General features: G+C 38.7%; 1 protein-coding gene across 8 annotated transcripts in view; it reads left to right on the top strand.

The window, feature by feature from the left end:
* Positions 1-22,486, top strand: part of FRY (FRY microtubule binding protein) — a 339,156-nt gene that overhangs the window by 196,580 nt on the left and 120,090 nt on the right. For all 8 annotated transcript variants that reach the window (XM_047723094.1, XM_047723100.1, XM_047723095.1 and 5 more), the window contains 6 exons: positions 94-202; positions 1,896-1,982; positions 8,618-8,789; positions 10,137-10,269; positions 14,258-14,365; positions 22,137-22,395. In XM_047723094.1, the coding sequence (XP_047579050.1) occupies positions 94-202; positions 1,896-1,982; positions 8,618-8,789; positions 10,137-10,269; positions 14,258-14,365; positions 22,137-22,395 (868 nt within the window). The remainder of the gene's footprint in view (positions 1-93; positions 203-1,895; positions 1,983-8,617; positions 8,790-10,136; positions 10,270-14,257; positions 14,366-22,136; positions 22,396-22,486) is intronic.

Raw genomic sequence — 22,486 nt, forward strand, 5'->3', positions numbered from 1 at the left:
CTTAGATAAGATGAAACATCTGCCATTTTCCCTTACAGAACTGGAGCTCAGCCAATCTTGCTTGTCTTCTCTTTTTTTCTTCCTATCTTTCAGCCGTCTTATAACCATCATCACAACACTTTTCCCCAAAGGGTCCCGTGGTGTGGTGCCAAGGGATATGCCTCTGAACATCTTTGTGAAAATCATCCAGTTCATTGCCCAGGTAATGGAGAAGCTTCTGGCAGTGGGAGTGATCTAATTGCCTTCAAGTAGCCAGTCTCTTTCCTAGGAAGTACTACCAGATGAAGAGTTTAAAGTAGTATCTTATGTGTAAAGAGTTTTCAGAATGGTTTTGTAAGTGTTTTCACACATGGCTTTTTTTTTTTTTTCTTTTTTTTTTTCTTTTTTTTTTTTTTTTGCTTCCAAACAAATAGTGACGTGTACGTCAAATGTTTTCAGCATTTGACAAATGAAGGAACTGAGAGACAGAGTTTGAGTGAGACATCTAAAGTCACAGAGCCTATTAGTAAAAGGGTCTCTTGACTCCTAGTACCTGTTTTGTCGTGATTCTCAGCTCTGGATTCTGCAAGTCAGGAGGAAGCAAGGCGTGTGATGTTTGGAGGAAATCAAAAGATGATTTTGTGAAATTTGAAGAGTAAATAAAAATGTTCTTTCACCCTGTGAGAAAGAAGAATGACATAGGAATATTAGCATTTCTTAAGCACTTACTCTTTGCCAGGAACTTTTCTAAGAACTTTGCAGGTATTAATTTCCTTAAAAATTGGGTCTAATAATAATAAACATGGTTTTTAGTATTTAGTTTACTTTATAGACCCAAGATTTTTACTTTTAAAACACTTTGTGGGTGAGTTGTTATATTCCAACTTTGACTTCCTTACCATTTACAGAACAAGGGGAAAAGATCATTATTCCCATTCATCCTCTGCCACAAGCCAGCTCCGTACCCTTCACAAGTCAGAGAACCTCTTTCTTCTGTTTCTTTATTTGTAGAATGTGGGCGAAATGCTTGCCCACTGTACTTCAGAATGTTATGTGGATAAGGGGAAATTATAGGCATGAAATTACTGTTAGGTACAGTTGATACTGATTTAAAGATGGAAGGTTCAGTTGTTACTTCACAGATGACTTAATATTTGATATCTCTCTGTGTGTTTGGTATAATGAGATGCCTCTGTAATATGTGCACATAGGGAAAAGACATTCCTTGCTTTGCAGGCAGATGAATTAATGTGATTTTTCTGCATATAGTTATCACGTGGCTGAGAATGTACTTTGATTATTCTGGACTACGTCGTGTAAAATGAACCTGTCCTATCATAGTGGCCACTGTCTCCAGCTATTAGCATCTGTCTTATACTTCCCTACTTAAGTACCATTGCATATCTTATTTGTTGATAATTCATTTCACTTGCAGAATTGTCCATTAAAATATGAGCCAAAAGATTTGAAACGTTAGAGGATAGGAGAAAATGGTCATTTTGCAGTGGTATTTTTAAAAATACATTTTAAACTGAGTTTCAAGAAGTTATCAGCGTTTGCTACACAAGGAGGAAGTATTGAGACTGTGGATAAGCCCAGACACTCCAGGTGTTTGGGGTTTTCATTTTGGGGGGATTTGTTTTTGTTTTTGTTTTGTCATTAGCCATTCCATGCTTTAGGGGCTAATTCCACATATTATATAATGAAAGCATCCTTGCACACCCCACGAAAACAGGCGGCTTCACCCAAGCTTCCAGTGGGCACGGTCTTCCTACTGGGTCTCTCTTGATGCATGAAATTGAGCAGTGTCTTGCTTCTTTTAGCAGACACCTGTTTGGTGCTTAGAATAAAAATAGACATTTCACACTGAACTTGTATTTTAACATCTTTGTTTTGTTTTCTCTTTTTCACTACAGGAACGTTTAGATTTTGCAATGAAAGAAATTATTTTTGATTTTCTTTGTGTGGGAAAACCAGCAAAAGCTTTCAGTCTCAATCCAGAGGTATGAATGATCCTTTTATGTACTTCCAACAGCACATGTATGGACAGAGCCATACCTTTACTTCGCAACTTTGGGGAATAGGACAAAGGACATTTCTCTAAAAAGTCTTCTGTTTGTTTCTGTCCATGATATGTGACTAAATAGTATGGATAATGGAATTTCAGAAGTCAGGTTTTGAATGAATGGACTTAGAATGATGGTAGGTGGGTGTGCTACCATATTGGGTTCTTGTATAATAGAGTAAACCTCGCCCCAAAGAGATAATCTGCCACTCCAAGTCAGGTCCATTTAGTCAGTACTTATTTAAATAGTCAGTTACATAACTATTTTGATGCAGATTAACAAGTTGAGTATTGCAAAGTGATGAAACAGAGAAGAATGAGTACATGAAATAATAAAATACTAAAATCTAGTGAAATTGAATCAGGTATGAATATATGTTTCTGTGACAGCATCACACCTCAAGGACCAGACAGATCATGGAAATAATGGGTATGACACACAGTTGGAGTGACCTATGCAAATGAAAAGCACATTCAAGTTTAAACTTTATTTTTATTTTTTTATGTGTGTACTATGTAGTGTATTTTATTATCCTTCCCTTAATCTATTTCATTTTTTAAAAAATTGTGTTATGTTAGTCACCATACAGCACATCATTAGTTTTGGATGTAGTGTTCCATGATTCCTTGTTTGGGTATAACACTCAGTGCTCCATATAATCCATGCCCCCCTTAATACCCATCACCCTGGGCTCACCATCCCCCGCCTCCTCTCCCCTCTAAAACCCTCAGTTTTTTTTTCTTGGAGTCCATAGTGTCTCATGGTTTGTTTTTCCCTCTGATTCCCCCCACTTCATTTTCCCCTTCCTTCTCCTAATGTCCTCCATGCTATTCCTTATATTACACAAATAAGTGAAACCATATGATAATTGACTTTATCTGTTTGACTTGTTTCACTTAGCATAATCTCTTCCAGTCCCTTCCACGTTGATGTAAAAGTTGGGTAGTCATCCTTTTTGACGGCTGAGTAATACTCCATTGTATATACAGACCACATCATCTTTATCCAACGCTGTGGACCAACAGAACTGTGCCTGGCAAGCTGCCTCTTTGCAGTCCTTTCCCGATGATATTGTAGAAAGAACACTGAACCAGAAGACAGCAGTATTAGATTTGTACTTGACACAGGCTCTACCACTTTTACTAGCTATATGACATTTATCTCTCTGAACTTTAGCTTTTTTGCCAATAGAATGAACAAAATACTTTTCTACATCACCTCATGGAATACTTACGATATTGTGACACTACAAACTCTTAAGCCAAAAACAAAACAAAACAAAAACAAACCATAGGAGTTTTATTGTTATTATTGTTATTGTTTTAAAGAATGTTCCTATCATCACTGTGATATTGTCTGGCTTGTTCATTTTGTCAGTAAGGATGGAGACTCAAAATCAGCAGCTGGTTAGCGTCAAAATGAACCAGGTCTCCTAATTTCCCTATGCTTCTTCCCACAACAGTCTGTATTCTCTTCTTGGTGCTAAGGTTGCCATGTATCTAGGGATACATGGAGGAGCCCGAAAATGGGAGTCTGGGAGTTTTTGTCTGGTGTCCAAAGATATAGCAGTCTTATGAAATGGCGGCAGCCAGGGTCAGCAGGCTAAGGGGAGAGGGACAAAATCCAGGGCATTTGGGCTGGAATAAGACCCAGGACCCTGTGGTAAAGAGCCTTGTCTGGCTGGGAAGTTTCTCAAAATATTTTTCACTTCTCAGGAGTCATAGCTTTACTGTCTTCAACAGTCCTCAGAATTTCCAGGTTATTAGTCTAAAAATAACATATTAAAAGCTACCATCATTATTGCCATGTATAAAACTTACCCTTTGTTCTTCCCTCAAACTCTTCAGTCAGTGATTAGTTACCCTCTTTGTGCAGAGCAGTTGGAAATTTGGGGGTTTTAATGTTCAAAACTACAAAAAGATGTTTGAGTATCTTCTTCCATTTCTCTTGAGCTTGTAGGGTTATGGGAGAGTTGTTTTTTTTTTTTTTTTTTAAGATTTTATTTATTTATTTGACAGAGAGAGACCAAGCAGGCAGAGAGGCAGGCAGAGAGAGAAAGAGGAGGAACCAGGCTCCCCACCAAGCAGAGAGCCCGATGCGGGACTTGATCCCAGGACCCCGAGATCATGACCTGTGCCAAAGGCAGAGGTGTAACCCATTGAGCCACCCAGGCACCCAGTTATGGGAGAGTTTATCAGTAGTTGGTAATTAGAAGCTTAAAGGCATATTTATGACCCCCCCTCAATAACACACACAATGGGGAGAATAGTCTATAAAGCAGACTCACACACTTGATCCAACATGTTTTAGGGCACAGTTTCTCAAGGGATAAATGCAATTTGTGTCTTAAATAATGTTTTGGAAATAGCTTGTGGAACAAGGCCTGGAGATGTAAAGGATTCTCTTACTTCAAAGTCTATAGTGTCCCACCATTTTACAGTTAAATAATTTCCAGTTACATGTCTCATTTTAGTTCAGACTAAGATGGTTTCCTGTATGCATCCTCCTCATCATAAGAATTTACTCATCTGTGAGAAGTTTCTAGGTCATCCATTTCTCTCATTCTTGCCTTGACCTAAAATAACATGGACCTGGGGTCCTAGCGAGTCCCAGAGGTAAAAAGAAGAAATAAAAGGCATATGGAATGGGAATGAAGAAATAAAACTCAAATCTTTATTCACCAACAACATGATTGCCTATGTAGAAAATATCAAAGAATCTACTGAAAACCTACTTAATTAACAAATCATTTTAGAAAGTTTGTAGGTTACAAGATAAGTATATAGGGACTTCCAAGCTGGCTCAGTCAAAACAACATGTGACTCTTGATCTCAGGGTTGTGATGTTGGGTGTGGAGCCTACTTGAAAAAAAAAAAGATAAATATATAAAATCAATGTATTTTTATATTATGGTAATGAAAAATAGAAATTGAGCAACTTACAATAGCAATGAAAATAAAAGCTCAATAAATCTAACAAATTATGTGTAAGGTTTATATACTGAAAACTAAAAAACTTTGAGAAAAATCATAGACAACCAAAATAAATGGAGAGAAATACTATTTGTAGACTGAAATATTTAAGATTGCAAAAAGCTCAGTTGTCCCCAAATTAATCTATGTATTAAACTCTAATCCCAATAATAATCCCAATTAAAATCCCTATAGCATTTTCTGTAGAAATCAATAAAGTCATTCTAAAAGTTATGTGGAAACTATCAGGAGCTAGAATAACCAACATAATTCAGGAAAAAAAAAGAAAATTGGAGGACTAGCATGTCCTGGTTTCAAAACTTACTATAAAGCTATAATAGTATCATTCTGGCAGAAGAGTGAATGTAAAGACCAATGGAACAGAATAGAGAATCCAGAAAAAGATCCATGCATAGATGGTCAGTTTATTTTCAACAACATTTTCAAGTTGTTTCAATGAATAAAGTGTAGTCTTTTCAATGAATGGTGCTGGCCCATTGGATATCCACTTGCAAAATAATGAAATTCAGCCCATAATTTGCACAGTGAGCAAAAATTAAGTCAAAATGAATCATAAACCTAAATGTAAAATCCAACATTGTAAATCTTCTAGAAGAAAACACAGGATAAAAATCTTTGTGACTTTGGTTGGGTGAAAATTTCTTAGTACACAAAAATCATAAATTACAAAAGAGAACAATTGATAAACATCAAAATTAAAAATGTCTGCACTTTAATAAATACTGTTATTAAAGCATAGAGCCACTGACTGGGCAAAAATACTTGTAAAACACATATTGATAAAGCATTTGTACCCAGAATATGAAGACCTCTCACAATTCAACAGTGGAAAAATAAACAACTCAGTTTTTTAAATGGGTGAAATGAAGAGCCTGTTCCCCAAAGAAGAAATACAAATGACCGAAAAACTTATGAAAAGATGTTCCACATTGTTAACCATTGGGGAAATGCAAGTTAAAACCACAGTGAGATGTGCTGAGAAGGATTTAGAGCATTTAGAATTTCATACTACTTTGGTGAGAATGCAAAAATACACAATCATTTTAGAAAACAGTTTGGCAATTTCTTTTAAGGTTAAATATACACTTACCATAGGATCCAACTTTTCTACCCCAAGGTATTTTTCCTGGAGAGATTAAAACTCCAAAAGCCCCAAATGGTGTGTATGAATATTTATAGCAACTTAGTGACAGCCACTAAAAATAGGAGAGGAATTAATGTTCAACAATTAGTAAGTGCATAACAAGTCAGACATCCTTAATTCAGTGGAATACTATTCAGCAGTGAACAGGGACACATTACTGATTTTGCAACAGCATCTCAAAAGCTTGACATTAAATGAAAGAAGCAAAACACAAAGGCTATGTATTGTTTGATTCCATTCTGGAAAAGGCAAAACTATCAGGCAGAAATTAGACAATGATTGTCAGATGCTGGGTTGGTGGGGGTGGGGGGGGTCCACTGACTGTAAAGAGGCACAAGGGAACTTTCTGGGATATTGGAAATAATTTTATATCTTGACTTTGACGGCAGTTTTACCTGACCATATAGGTTTCTCAGAATTCAAAGACCCATACAACAACAACAACAAAGTGTGTATTACTCAGTGTGAATTATGTCTCAATAAACTTGAGAGATTCTAGAGACACCTGGGTAGTTCAGTTGGTTAAGCCACTGCCTTTAGGTTAAGTCATGATCCTGGAGTCCCAGGATTGAGTCCCGCATAGGGCTCCCTGTTCAGCAGGGAGTCTGCCTCTCTCTCTGACCCTTCCCTTTCTCATGCTTTCTCATGCTCTCTCTCTCTCTCTCAAATAAATTAAAAAATAATAATAAATAAAAATAATAAAAAATAGAGATTCTAACCTACAGATATATAATTACCAGCAAGAGCGCTAATCCTCACCATAGCCCTGAATGATCAATAGGTATTATTACCCTCCTTTTACAGAAAGGAAGCTGAAACTTGGACTTTGGAAAGTTAAATAATTTCTCAAGACCAGACAGATAATAAAAAGGGAGCAGTACAATGCAGAACTATATAAAATACAAAAAGGAATTGTTTATGAAATGAAGTCAAAAATATGTGTCCCAAACTATCCCACCTTACTTCTGCCCTTAGTGTTATCCTGAGAGAAGGAAAGCTGAGACAACTGGCTGGGGTGGTTCATAAACTGGTTATACCACTTGCAAATAATTGAAGCTTGACCATTTACGTCAATCCATGGCTCTTCTACTGATATTACATTTCCTGAGTTGAACATTCTACTTCCTCACCCAAAACATTGCTGTGTCTTGAGAAGAATACACAAGCCTAGAATGCACTTCATGAACTACTAAAATAAATGAGGAAATGAATGGACTTTCATGCCCAGTTAATTTTTTTAAAGTTAGTGCTCTTTCATTCTAGAAACTGGGGAGAGAAAATTATTAAAGGCTATAAAATCAGAAAGTACACATTGCATCAGTACAAATGAGCAGGAGAAATGTTCAAGTCCTAGCTGAAATATCCTCTTTCCTTGGGGTCTGAACAGTTTCAAAATGAATAGAACATTATTTTTTGTTATAGAATATAATCCTATACCACAATATAGACAGTTTGGACAAACCTGACTTGGACGTTTGGCTTTCTACCTACTTTCTTCACCTGACAAATGGGAATAATTATAGATTCCTAGCAAGGCTATTTTAAAAATGAGAGTCAATGAACAGTTCTGGATACCTTTTAGGCACTCAGTAGATTATCTTGTTGATAGTAATAAGTTTTATTTTCTGCTTTAGATAGGAGCCTACTTTGGAAACTTATTACTTCCTATAATATGTTTTCACATATTACTTGATGAAAATATGAACATAAACGCGTTACACGTGGCTGTTAAGGAAGTACAGATGTTTTAGTACCTTCTGACATTTTAAGACATTGTCACTGGTAGCAACTATCTCACTGAGTCACCTCTCAGAGCCAATATTATCCCTTACCTGAGCCCGAGGAAGACAATCATCTGGTTCAGAATGGCATTTCTTCTTTTAAGCCCATGTGTTTTATCAGTAACAAGTTCAGCGGCATGGAATTTTTAACTTCATTTTCAAACTTGCCAGTCTTTTTGAATCAAGAGTCATCATCCCGCAATTCAGAGCAGACCGTCTGTGTTTTGTGATTCACAGTTGGAATTCCTGTTGTTTTCATTCAGTCTTTGTGAATTAACACATGTGGCTTCTCTCTCCTTCCAGGAGACATAAGTCCCTTGTTTACCTCAGTTTACTTTAGCTGCAGCTGCTCCAGAAGATGGCTGCCTTTCCCTTTGAGGTGCACCAAAACAGCATGAGTAGGATCATCTCAAACATATACCCTCCAAGTAGGGCGAAAATCTTTCTGCTGGTTTTCTAGTGGTGCGCCAACAAATAGTGACAGAAACATAATTTTAGGTTCGTAGGTTTGACCTAAAGTCGTGTGCCTTTTAAATTACTTTCTCATACTAATGTGGATAGCAAGCCATGCTAAGTTCTCTCAAAGACTGATTGTTTAATGCGACTACAATAATTGGGTTTTTCTTTTTATCGTGAACATGTTATCTCTTACAGAGAATGAACATTGGTTTACGGGCCTTCTTAGTAATAGCAGATAGCTTGCAGCAGAAAGATGGTGAGCCTCCCATGCCAGTGACAGGAGCTGTTCTCCCTTCAGGAAACACATTGAGAGTGAAGAAAACCTATTTGAGTAAAACGCTAACTGAAGAAGAAGCCAAAATGATAGGTGGGTCTCAAAGTTGTGTTAAAGCTGGGCCTTGTGAAGTCTTTATAATGACCAGAGGATCATTACCCTCAGTGAGATACACTGTTAAAAAAATTTAATATAGAAGTAACTGGTAAGACATTCCAACATTGTTTTGATTGATTCATGATGTGCTTTGTTTTACTGCCCTTTAAACTTCCTGGAACTTCCTGGTAAACATTTTGCCATTTAAATGTTAGACTTTTATCTTTGGTCTTTTCAAATTCCTAATATTGATTATCTACATTTTACAGTAAATTTCTAAGCCATCTGTATCCTTTGGTAGATAACCCTGTTTATAAAGCAACCATATAAATATTCATTTGTTAGTTTGTTCCTTTTTTATAGTTCCTTTCCTTCTTTTTTTTTTTTCAGCAAAATTAGTTTAATCTGTGTTTTAAACATTCCAGATCCCACACACTCCAGGTTATATTGTGGGTTTAGCCCACATGAGATTATTTTCTTTTTAGTTTAGCTATTTTAATCCAAAGAGATGATTTCTTCCTTGTTGAATCCCTGAATTTAGAAACCTAACCACAACCTTTGTTAAAATAATTTTTATGTCAAAGACCCTAGGGAAATTTGAGGAGACGTCTTCACTTTAAAATATTTATCTTTAATTAGGCAATGCTCAAATGAGTTCAGACAGATTTAATGGATAAGAAATAATTATTAACAATTATTTCATTGGAGTACAAATTTTAAATACAGAACAATTTGTTTTTCATTTGTATTATACACATAAAGATATAAAATGCATATATGTACATGAACTACATAGGCTATACATGTCTTTCATAGTAGAACATTGACACTGTAATTAATGAGAACAGTAAAAATACCATAGTTAAAATATATTTTCCTTCATTTTAAAATTTATGCTGTGAAGTCATTTTTATCTTAGTAAAAAACATCCACACATATGTTTCAGAGAATAATAGTTATTACAATCTGAACCCCAAATGAGAATTAATTTTTATTTATGTAATCAATAACGATGGTGAATTTTCTTGTACTACCCAAAAACATAAAAATTCAAAAGTCAACCTTTTTATTTTCTCTTCATTTTAACTCTTCTAGAAAATATTTCCCTCTGAAGAATTAGAATTTCTATTTATTAAATTCAAGTGATTATTTGGTGCATATCCACCAAGTCCAGGACACTATGCTAAGAGTTCTATGGAAAAGGGATTGAATTAGGATCTGCTTAATGAAGTCATTGACCCATAGATGATCTTCAGTAAAAACATGTCATAAAGGATGAACAAACTAGGATTTCATTCCTTGATGGATTTAGTCAAAGATGTAACTACAATGCACGTTTTCTAGGCATGTCACTATATTACTCTCAAGTACGAAAAGCCGTGGACAACATTTTAAGGCACCTTGATAAAGAAGTAGGAAGGTGTATGATGCTAACGAATGTTCAGATGCTAAACAAAGAACCCGAAGACATGATCACGTGAGTACAGTGAGGACTATGTTGTTAATTAGCCAGAATTAACCAGCAGAGATTTCTCTCATTTATTCTTCCCACATATTCTGTATTTGTTCTCCTCTTCCTAGCATCAGAGTTCTATGAAGTATTAAGGATAGTAAAAATGTCCTTTGACAGTGTTTGACTAACAAAAAATAAAGTCAAACCTGAGATTGATCTATTTCACATATGTCTCAAGTATCATCAGGCCAGTAAGTTCAAAAATGGACCCCAAGTCTGTTTCACTGGTCCACATTTTCCAGAAGGGAGATTTTGCTCCTGAGGTCTATTACAACCTGCGTGCTATGGTGATTTCCCCACTTTACAGACATTCCATCTTTATAAATCAAATTCACTTGTGTCTAGTGACTGTTCCTGAACTGTGAGAGTTAAATGTGCCTAATAATCTCTATGCAATCGTGTCATAGCAATACTGGATCTTAAAAAAAAATTGTAGTTTTGAATGTAGAAATCAGATGTTCTTAGCCAAAATCTAAGATGTAGCTTTGTAATTAGAGCTCTGCAGAAGAGACTCATACAACGTGAATTTGCTGTTTTTGATTAATGATGGCAGGAACTAGGATTAGGTGATAAGTTTACATTTTAAAAGACTTCAGACTTTGTTGTTGAACTGTGAATTAAGTTATATTTGGCACCTGTGGCATAATTTCCCTAAAATGTAATGGGGAAAGTTTCCTTTGTTCCTCAGCATCTCCGGTTCCAAAAACCACAGTTAGTTGAAAGGTTGTTACCTATACAGGGAAATTCATATTGTGGGTGTGTATTTTTATTACAATGGCAGCATGTGAAAAATGAAGTATGATGCAACAATACATGATAAGACAAAGTAAAACATACAAAATTATTTTAAATGCACATTTAATACTGTTATGCTGAAAATTAAATGCACATTTAGCGGTATATAAAGTTAAAAGGTAAACCCCCTCCTCAGAGGTCCACTTGATATCTGCGACTATTCCTTGACTCAGTGTGATTCCTTCCAGAACTTTCCCTTTGTCACAATATGTGTACACAATATATATACACAACATTTGTACACAAATATATGTACATATGCATTTGTTGTGCAAAAATGGGATTTTACAATGCATATTATCCTGCAGCTTGCCATTCATTTGCTTTAAGTGATCACATTTAAATAAATCACAAAAATTGAAGTTGACAAAGATGAATAACATTATATGTATTGTCTCCATCTCCAGTTCTTACCTCACATATTGCCAGATTGTCAAAGTTTAACCCCATTAGTACATACTAATACTAAATACTAATACTAAAGCAATTTTTAATTGATAATGTAAAAGATATAAGAAATGTTTTTAAAACTTCTGCATTATAGTTGTTTCCCCTAAAATTAGTAAAGAAAGGCTTTTAAAGGAAAACGATATTTACGATCAAGAGATCATATGAGAGGGTAGTTGGGTTATGGACATTGGGGAGAGTATGTGCTATGGTGAGTGCTGTGAAATGTGTAAGCCTGATGATTCACAGACTTGTACCCCTGGGGTAAATAATGAATTATATGTTAATAAAAATAATTTTTAAAAATGGGGAAAAAAAGAGATCATACAATAGGGTCAGGACCAAAACAATATATTCAAACTTTTTTTTTAAATTTTAACCAATACCTTGTACTTTTTCTAAGATGATTCTTTACTTTTCCCTATTCATTTTAGGGCCCCCAAATGGGACTAGGAATACTTTCCTTGCTACATTTTAAGGTGGATGCCTGAGTGGAGAATAACTCATTGCTACATTCCCCAAAAAGACAAAAAGAAACATTAGAGAATCATAAGCATTTGGGAGGAGACAGTTGAGGTCCACACCATGCTAACGGAAATCATCTTTGGAGTTGATAGTCAATCCTTCACTTTCCCATATCCTGCTTAGGGTATAAACTTGAATGTTAGCATTTTATGGTTGCACCATTTCCATTCTTCATCCCCTTTGTGGCACATGCTAGCAAATAATAACAGTATCTGTTCATAGAAATTCTGCTATTGGGGGTTCACTTCCTATAAAAGCCCATAAAGGGGAGCCTGGGTGACTCAGTTAAGTGTCTGACTCATGATCTCAGGGTTGTAAGATCAAGCTATGCCTGCGACTCTGGACTCAGTGGGGAGTCTGCTTGAGATTTTCTCTCTCCCTCTACCCCTCCCCCACCTGCTCATATGCACACACTCTCTCTCTCTAAGATAAATAAATAAATCTTTAAAAGCCCAGAGGGCAAGGACTACAGTAGTAAAAGGAAATAATGCACCCATTAGAGTTTCTAATCTAGGCTCATTTTATCAGCGTGGAAGCCTGGCGGAATTTGCCTTACAAATTCAGGTCAATGGGGTCACCTGTTTTCCAACAAATAATGCCAGCTGCTTAAAACATCTGGTGAGCAAGCCAGGAGAACTACTGAAACGACTCACCATATTGCAAATGAACAATTAGGGGCCATCCCTAGGTTCTAACTCAGTACAGCTCTTTGGGGATGTCACCTGAAAACTTCTCATTTCTTCAGCTGATTATAAACCAGTGTGCAATAGCCCCTTCTCTGGTCCTCGTGCACTCCGTGCCAAAAGGACTATGGAAAAGGAGAGAAGATAATCCTATAACTTTCTGCAAAAACAGAGTATTTGAGAAGTCAACATATATGTGTTATTTTTCACATAAGCAGTTTTGTATTCATTCCTAACAAAGTTAACCAAAGCCATGCTAAAAAGCAGAATTGCCATCTGGTTATGGAGAGGGCAGATTCCAATTGCTGTGTTTCTATTCTGACCACAGTTACTATTCCAAGAAAGAATGACTTTATCCTACTTTGCGTTTTCATCATTGTCGTTGTGTCCTACAATAGCATTAATTGCAGGACAGTTTTATATTTATTCTCAGAAGACTGAAGTATCAGGATTTCAATATGTTGTTATATTTCACCACTTAGGTTCTTGGAAGGATACGGTGGGTAGTGTAGTTTTTCTTGATAAAATATGTCGTTAAGGATCAGTTACCTATTTTTTTTTTAAAGATTTTATTTATTTATTTGACAGAGAGAAATCACAAGTAGGCAGAGAGGCAGGCAGAGAGAGAGAGGAGGAAGCAGGCTCCCCGCTGAGCAGAGAGCCCGATGTGGGGCTCGAACCGAGGACCTGGGATCATGACCTGAGCCGAAGGCAGCGGCTTAACCCACTGAGCCACCCAGGCGCCCCTCAGTTACCTATTTGAACCACTAAAAATCAAAATGATTTGTCATAAAATGTAGTGGTCCTTCAGATATTACAACAGAATGTAGAAGATATTAGTTATCTTGGCTTCAAACATTCATATTCCCAAGGCAATGAAAAGAGGGAAGGAATCTCCATAGAAGTCAGGCTCATCAGAGTAATTTTAAAACTCAGATTTGTGTGCACAGCTATATACATTTCAGGATTTTACTTGACATTATGAAAGACTTATTTTTGGAAGCACTTAATTTTTTTAAATGACAGCAGGGACTCCAGAGGACAAGCATAACTTACTAGGGAGAGAAGCTTCCAGATGTCATGCTTGTTAGAGGCACCATTCCTTGTATCCACTAAAATCCTACTTTTAAATGCTGAGTGTAGGAATGACTGTACTGTATTTGTCACACGTGGGTACATTTAGGCATGTCAGTGAATTCAGTGGTTTAAGTGCAGTTCACAGGGACCAAACCCCAGGGAAACTGGCTGAATGGCAAACTGTATGGTAGAATACTGTTGACATTGGCATTTCTCCTTTTGGATATATACCTCTAAGATTCAAATCTTTGTACATTCTCTTAGAACTGGCCATGCTCTAAAGGTCATAAACATTGAGAATAATATACAGCAAACACCATACAGTGATTCAGAAGGCATGGATTCTAGTCTTTTTTCACATATTTGATTGATTTTTTTTAAAAACTTTTTGTAGCCTTTAACCTATGTTTGTTTTCAAATTCTAGGGGTGAGAGAAAGCCAAAAATAGATCTTTTCAGGACCTGTGTTGCTGCTATCCCCCGACTGCTTCCTGATGGGATGTCAAAACTTGAACTTATTGACTTGCTGGCTAGGTGAGAACTGCTGTGGGTGTATTTGATTAAATTGATTGTAATCCTTTGTCATGATTCCTTAAAAAAATGATTATTAAAAATTGACAAATATTTACTAAATGAGGCATTATTCTAGGTACTATGTATAAGCAAGGAGGAATTTTAAAAGTGTATGTTTTTCTCCCCATGTTCAAGGGGGCTTAAAATCCAATGTAGAAGCAAATATATGAGCACATAAGGTAACTGGCAATCCAAGGCCTGAAACTGTACAAACTAATGGCACAAAAAGTGTGATATGTGAGTTCAGTGGGTAGTGGGATTACTGGGGACTGAGGAAGTCAGCAGATCAGTCATGGGAGAAGGTGAATCTTGAGATAGGGCTCAGAAAGGAAAAGCGTACCATGAAACACAGAGATGCGGCCAGGAAATGAGATAAATCTACCTGGAGAAGAGTTCATGCAGGGTCTGATTCCCAGTCTGACGCCACAGAACCCCAGAGGGCCAAGAAGGTGGGAAATGGGGATCCTTAGCTAATTTTAGTGCTTCAGAAAGCTGCTAAAAGTCATATATATATCACTCTCCCAACATTGTCCATGAGAACGTGTAGTCCAACTAGAACCTCAAGTTAATTTGTTTTAAGTGAAATTATGTTGTTATAGTGAAATAAGTGTCATTTTTCTCATGTTGATAAGAAGTTCTAGTTGACAGTTATGTATATCTTTAAAATCAAAAGCGATATTACTTAAAAGCAATTTAGAACGTGAAATCCTTAGAAACATGGGGCGTTTGAATGGAATGGTATGAAGAACAAAATCACCCTTAATTTGAAAAAAAAAGAGAGAGAAAAAGGGAAGAAAAAGAGAGGAAGGGAGGAAGAGAGGAAGGGAGGGAGGTAGGAAGGAAAGAAGGAGAGGGAATTTAGAAAGTCAATGATAATAAGACCTAGAAATAAGACTGGGGAGGTAGAGACACCTGGGTGGCTCAGTCAGTTAAGCATCTGCCTTCAGCTCAGGTCATGATCCCAGGGTTCTGGGATCGAGTTCCATATTGGGCTCCCTGCTCAGCTTCTCCCTTTGCCCCCTCATGCTCTCCCTGTTCTCTCTTTCTCTGATGTTTAATAAATAAAATCTTTAAAAAAAAAAAAAAAAGACTGGAGAGGTAGATTTTCAGCTAATCTTTTCTATTAGCTGAGGCATTTGGACTGATGCAGTTTTAGGAGAGAGAATAATGTGATAAAAAATATTCTAGGCCCTTAATCTGATAATGGTGGAATAGAGGAAAGCCAAGAGAAGGATAATAAATATTAATGCATTATGCATTAGCTTGTGTACCCACATTCCCTAGCCCTTTTTGGAGAGCACCCTTCCCTTCAGTATCCAAACAGAATAACCCAAGTCCTGGTCCCATGTGACTACAGACCACCAGTGTCCGCCCCACGGCTTCCGAGTATCTCCACGGAGCACCACACTCCTGCTCACTGTGGTCACCATGCCTTCTGCACTGGATGGCCAGTTTGGATTCCTGTTGATCACTCTCTCTGGTCCATTAATATCATTTGTAGCCTACTGCCCTCCAAGCGTAGACACAGCTGCCCCTTTCTTCCTGCCAGTCACTGCTGGCACAGGACTGGGCTGGCTTGTGAGGATGACTGGAGATACATTACTTTGAAAGCCACTGACCACAGCCATCCACCTTTTTTTCTGGCTTTGGTCACCGCTACGTGTAACCTCCCCTTTCCTGTCATCAGCAACCTCCATTCTGTGCTTCCTTCTCTGTTCCATTCCATGTTTAGGACATATTTTAGATTATGAATTTAAAAGATTGGCAGCCTAGACTGCTAATTTGCCTCAGGCTAACAACCAGAATGTGAGCAAAGAACACAATCACTGGAAGTAGGGAAGCAGCGGAAAAGAGGGAACCATAAGCCCGGATCACAAAGGGACTTCCAGCTCTGGGCAAGAGGACCTAAGGAGGAATGAAGGGTAGATTCCCAAAGGATAAGAAAAAGGTTATTTGGGAGTGAGGGAACCTCAGGAAGAAGAGGCTAAGATCCTATAATATTGAGTCTCCCAAGATGCTGGCAAAGCCAGAGAGTAAGGAAGTGCTGAGAGGCAGGTGTCAGGTGCCAAGGTGACCCAGAAATGTAAGAGCAACCCGTCGCTGAGCCAGGGGTGACAGGGGAGGGGCTGGGTGAGTAGGAGTCTAGTATGCACAGGAGAGGGGATGCTGAGTGAAGGGGTTGGACGTGGCAGTGAGAAATTAAGGGACAGAAGACTGCTCCTCCTGGCCTCTGAGCCACCAGAGAATGGCAGAACACCATCTAGGAGATTTGGAGGAAATAGCAAAATCCGGGAATGAAATGGAATCATTTGGAAATCCTGAATTTTGCCTCCCTGCTTTTGCCACTTCCTAACCATGTGATCTAGGCAAATTATTTAAGCCTTCAGTTTTTTCCCTGATAAAATTGGAATAATACTGGGGCACCTGGGTGCCTCAATCCTTCAGTGTCTGCCTTCAGGTCAGGTCATGATCCCGGGGTCCTGGTGAATTGGGCTCCGACTCAGCAGGGAGTCGGCTTCTCCCTCTCCCTCTGCCCTTCCCCTTGCTCCTGCTCTCCCTCACTCACTCTCTCTCTCCCTCTCAAATAAAGAAATAAAATCTTTTTAAATAATTGGAATAATATCACCTACTTCATAAGATTGTGGAGAGGGCTACGTGTCACAGATGTGCGCTTTGGTTAATCCAGGGAAAATGTGTCAACAGGGGAAAAAGTTATCAGTTAAATTGAAGCAGAAGGAAAGTTTGCTGATGTCGGTGAAGTTTTAATTGGGGATGATTATGTGTACTAGGCCTTTGAAATACTGAGTTTTTTAAATGTCACGCGGCATTCAGGTATAGTCTGTGACACTATTTTGCTGTGACTGTGTGGGAGATTCGTACTTCTGGATCACTCTGATCACCGAATCCAGTGACGCCTTGATCTGCAGAAGACCCTGGTGCCAGGCATGCCAAAGGGAATTCTGTTAGACATGGTTGGAATGTCCATGCTATTTATGGCGCATCGTGTTTATTATTATGTACATTCTTACAAAGCTCAAAGCAATGGGGACTGTTTTTATGAGGGGAAAGAGCAAAGAAACATTCTTGAGGGTTCAAGGCTTAGAAATCAAGAAAATGACTGTGCTTATATGGCAAGCCTGTGAAGAGACCTTTTCCATAAACTTTAAAAGAAGCCAGAGGCTGTTCTCCTCAAGGGAGAGATAATGGAGGGCTCGACCTACACACTGGGTCCTGTTAACCTGTGAGAAAATGAGTCCCTTCAGATCTCCTTGAGAGGGTCAGAGGAGAAAACAGAGAAATTCAACAGCAGTAAATGTGGGTTTCCAGCCTATAGTATTCTTTACACTGTGGGGATGTAGTCCATTCCCGTTTGGACCGAGTTGACTCTTGAGGCAATATACAGTCTAGTCAGAGAGGTATGAGACCTTTTAGTTCAGATGCTTCATGGTTACATCCTGCAGTACATTGTTACTGCAGAAAAACTTGGTTTTATTTATTTTTTTAAAAGATTTTATTTGAGAGAAAGAAAGGGCACAAGCCGGGGGAGGGGCAGAAGGAGAGGGAGAAGCAGACTCCCTGCTGTGCAGGGAGCCCAATGCAGAGCTCTGTCCCAGAACCCCAGCATCGTGACTTGTGCCGAAAGCAGATGTTTCACTGACTGAGCCACCCAGGTGCTCCTTGGTTTTCTTTATAACTGGCAAAATAAGACCAACATTCATGTCAGTTCTCTGTCCCCATGCCCCAGCTCAGTCCCCTAAATAAGGAGGGGATATGTCCCCCAAGGCCCCTTCCCAGCATTTCAGGTAATGTCTAAATGTCACAGACACTCTAACCTCAGACTTCTATTCGTGTGTTTAGCATGACACTGTTGTATGGAATGAAATGGCAAACCCCTTTCTCCAAACTACTACATTTCTGATTTTTTGTGTATTGCTCTGCCCACTTCTAATGGCAGCATGTGAGGAATCTTTCTCTTTAGGCTCCATGGAGGCTCCACAGGCCCTCCTGACACCACAATAAGATCCCTGGGGAGGATTTCCTTCCTGCTCTCACAGAGCCTGCCCTTCCCAGTTGTCTGGGTGCTCACGAGGTTTTCCACATAGAAGGGAGGTTACTTGTGTCTTTGGGCGTAGGTATCATTTTTCTCTGACTGTCCTCCCAGATGTTTCCTGCTCTGTCCCTTGACCACAGGAAGGACCTCTCCCTCAAGAGTCTACAGGCTCCCGTCCTCTGTCGCTTCCCGCAGCACTACCTATGCACGGACGGGTTGCTGTTCCGTGTCTGCCCTCCTCTTTCCATAATTTGTCATGAGGTTGTGAGAATCAAATAATGCACATAAATCACTTCACATAGTGCCTAGAACACAGTAAGCTCTCAGCAAATGTTAGTTATTATTTTTAGGCATCTTTACATTTGAATAACAGATGATGCCTTGATGTACAATGTGTTTTCATGCACAGTATGTTAAGAAAGCTGGGCACATATTTATTCCTATTTTCGGAGAAGGAGATTTGAACTTCAGAAGAGGAAAGTCGGTTGCCCAAATGTACAGAATTTTCCTGCCACCAAATGGCAGTGAGAAATGTCATTGGTTTGATTCAAAATGGGAGATAAACACTTTTTATGCAGTGTTTCCTTATAACTTGTGGCAATTTATGACAGTGCCTACAGAATTCCACAGTCTTCTGTGGTACCCAAAAAATATTTGTCATTTGCCATTTACCATTTGCTTTTCAGTCTAGGTCTGTACGGTGGAAGGTGGCTAGTTGTTCTGAGTGGCTTACTGAGAACTCTAGTTTCATTGCATATATTGCTTCAATAAACCACTTTTTAATGTATTTTATTTTAATTGAGTACAGCTCAGAGCACTGTACGTAGATGGAAGTTCACTCTTTGATACCTGCAGAGAAGACATTCCAGCCACTTCTGGTGAACTATTCCAAAGGCTAACTGTCCACCTGTCAGCAGATCCCTCCTTTTGGAAACCATGTCTCCTGGGCTTCACCTTAAACCCTTTTCTCCCTCTGCTGCCCTTGGTGATACTCTAGGGCACCTGGTTCCTTACCTCTTCCTAATAACGTTTTGTTTATCCTGCAACAGTCCAGAAAAGGCTGTTTCTCCTAATGGATCTTTTTCTTCTGATCATGGTACTGGATTTGGTTTGTGAATTTGAAATCACTCCCTTCTGATTCGTGCACCTTACACTATAAAATTATTCAGATGTACTAAGTTGCTCCCATGTGACTCTGAAGCTCACCTTTATGAAAGTGCTTTTCACTGAGAGTCATCTATAGAAGCTTGTTCTCTAAAATATTCAGGACCATAGATAGCTATGAGTATAATAAATAGAAATAACAAACTTAAGATGGAAAGATGACTTCAAGTGTTTTTTTTTATAAACTAGCATTTTTGTTTGTTTGCTTTATAAACTAGTATTTTTAAGCCATGGGCTGCAGAATGACTCAAGGGTGCATCTACTGTTTTCCCCCAGAGGGGTGGCCTTCAGACCCTTTACCCAAGCTTCAACTCAGATTTTGTGCTGTACTTAAAATTTGCTGGAAAAAAAAATAGAGCTGCTGATTAAAACACAAAGTTTGTAAATTCCTGCCATAGACAGTCCTTAACTGGAAGCTCAAGGTAAAGGCCTCTGTGTTTTCCTCCAGCAACTGTAATCCCATCCCTGTAAGAGCTCTAGACTTAGTGGGCTAAGTCTAACCTGAAGAATCATCTTAGATCATCCTTCTCGGCATCTTCCTAGAACATCACTTGCTTTTGGGACAGGAAATATGTTTTTCCTGACTTGATATGTATCTGCTCATTAACAAGTTTTTGCCCGGTTTCTAAGTGTCAGACTTGGACCAATTAGTGTGCTTTATGCTTTAGAGAATAAGAAAGGTATTTGCTTTTCAAGTTTTGAAATTGTGTTTATTCAAAAACATAGGACTGTACCAGACTTGTTTAGATTAAGGGTTAGAAGTCATTGGCTGGCATCCTGGACTTTGAGGAAGTTCCTATACAATCTGGGTCCAAGTGTTTTCTTCCCTTCACTGAGGATACTATCTGCCCTCTTTGTGGGGGCCCCTAGTGACTCAGCCATTTTCTTCTCTGACATTGAACACCTCCGGGCTGCTGAGTGCTGGAAACTCTACCTCCTTGGTGTCTTTGATCTGTCTCCCTTTCTCACTACTTCTCCGCCTTGGTTCAGCCACCCACCTGGCCCCCACCTATTGCCTGACACTATAGTGACCTTCTAGCTGGTCTCTGCCCCTACTCTGGTTGCTTCTCCAAAGCATTCTCCATATTCCTGCCTAACTTTTTTTTTCCCCCCAGGTGTGAAGCTAATCATGTTATTCCCCTGTATCTTTCAAGATACAGCTCATTTTTTCTAACAATAGCTACCAGTTACTAAGTGCTTGCTACACAGTCAGCGTGGTGTTACACACTGTATGTGGGTCATCTTCATGAACCACACAACAAGTTTGTGAAATACAAGTACAATAATTGTCCCCATTTCCCAAATGAGGCTCTGAGGCTGAGAGAGATTGACTAACTAGCACAAGTTCCCACAGTTAGTAAGCAACAAGTGGCAAGACACTGAACTGGATATTCTGATTCCAGAACACACACCGTTAACCCCTTCCCTGCTGTATTGCTTCCCTGGGTGGCCTGTAGACCCTTCCCTGAGCTGCTCCTGCTTCCTCTCCAGCATCATCTCCCCCCTCGCTCCTGCAAGCACCCCACCCAATAGACACGGCCGTACTGAACTCTGTATCTGAAGGATTGTGTGTCTGAATCTGAGGAGATCGCAAAAATATTTGTTTCTTAAGTAAGTGAATAAAAGAATCTATAAAACATGTTAGCTGATGGTTCATACCAGTGTCATGATTTAATTTTATTACAGTATTCTAGGTTATACCACTAATACCCTGGTATTCTTCAGCTGACTCTGATTTTCTCAACCTTGACGCTGTAGACATTTTGGTCTTGATGATTCTTTGTTGTAGGGAGTTGTCCCGTGCATTTTAGGATGCTTAGCCACATCTGTAGGTTCCATCTATCAGAGAGATGCCGATAGCCCTCTCTGAGTTGTGATGATCATCAACGTCTCTAGACATTACCAAATACCCCTTGGTGGGGCAAGATCAATTATGGACCATTGATCTAAGCCTTACTTGCTCATTCTCACTGAACTTCTGGGTGAGTCCCTTAGATTCTGTGGTACTCAGTTTTCTTATCCTTAAAAGTAATAGGGTTTAGGGTGGCTGGGTTATAGACACTGGGAAGGGTTTGTGCTATGGTGAACGCTGTGAATTCTGTAAGACTGATGATTCACAGACCTGTACCCCTAAAGCAAATAACACATTATATGTTAATTTTAAAAAGTAAAAGGGTTTGATACTAATTTATTCTGTAGTCAACATTGTATTAAAAAGTATTCAGATATAGGTGAATGCCAAGTAATATTTTAGATTCCATCCTGAAACAGAAAAAGGACATTAGTGAAAAACTGGTGAAATCCGAATAAAATCTGTGGTTTAGTTAATAGCTTTGCACCCAGGTTAATTCCTTAGCTCTGATAAAGGTATGCTGGTTCTATCAGGTGTCAACACGAGGGGAGCTGAATGAAGAACAGGTGACATGGATAAAAGCAGAGAACTATATTTGTTCTGTCACAAATCTGGAAGAAACATTAATAAACTAAAGGCTTTATTGTCTTTTACTCCTTTCACAGGCTCTCTATTCATATGGACGATGAGCTGCGACATATTGCACAGAATTCTCTTCAGGGTTTACTTGTGGACTTCTCAGACTGGAGAGAAGATGTACTGTTTGGCTTTACCAACTTCCTTCTCCGGGAAGTCAACGACATGCATCACACGCTCCTTGATTCATCCCTGAAGTTACTGCTCCAGCTGCTCACCCAGTGGAAACTGGTCATACAGACTCAAGGAAAAGTCTACGAACAAGCCAACAAGATCAGAAATTCAGAGGTGATTTCCACACTCTTCCCACTGATTTATATTCCGTAATATAGTATATGTGTGAATAAGCTGCAGCTTGAAGAACCTTTGGAGTTCTTAC

The sequence above is a fragment of the Lutra lutra genome, chromosome 3 (genome assembly GCF_902655055.1).
Source record: "Lutra lutra chromosome 3, mLutLut1.2, whole genome shotgun sequence".
NCBI lineage: Eukaryota > Metazoa > Chordata > Mammalia > Carnivora > Mustelidae > Lutra > Lutra lutra.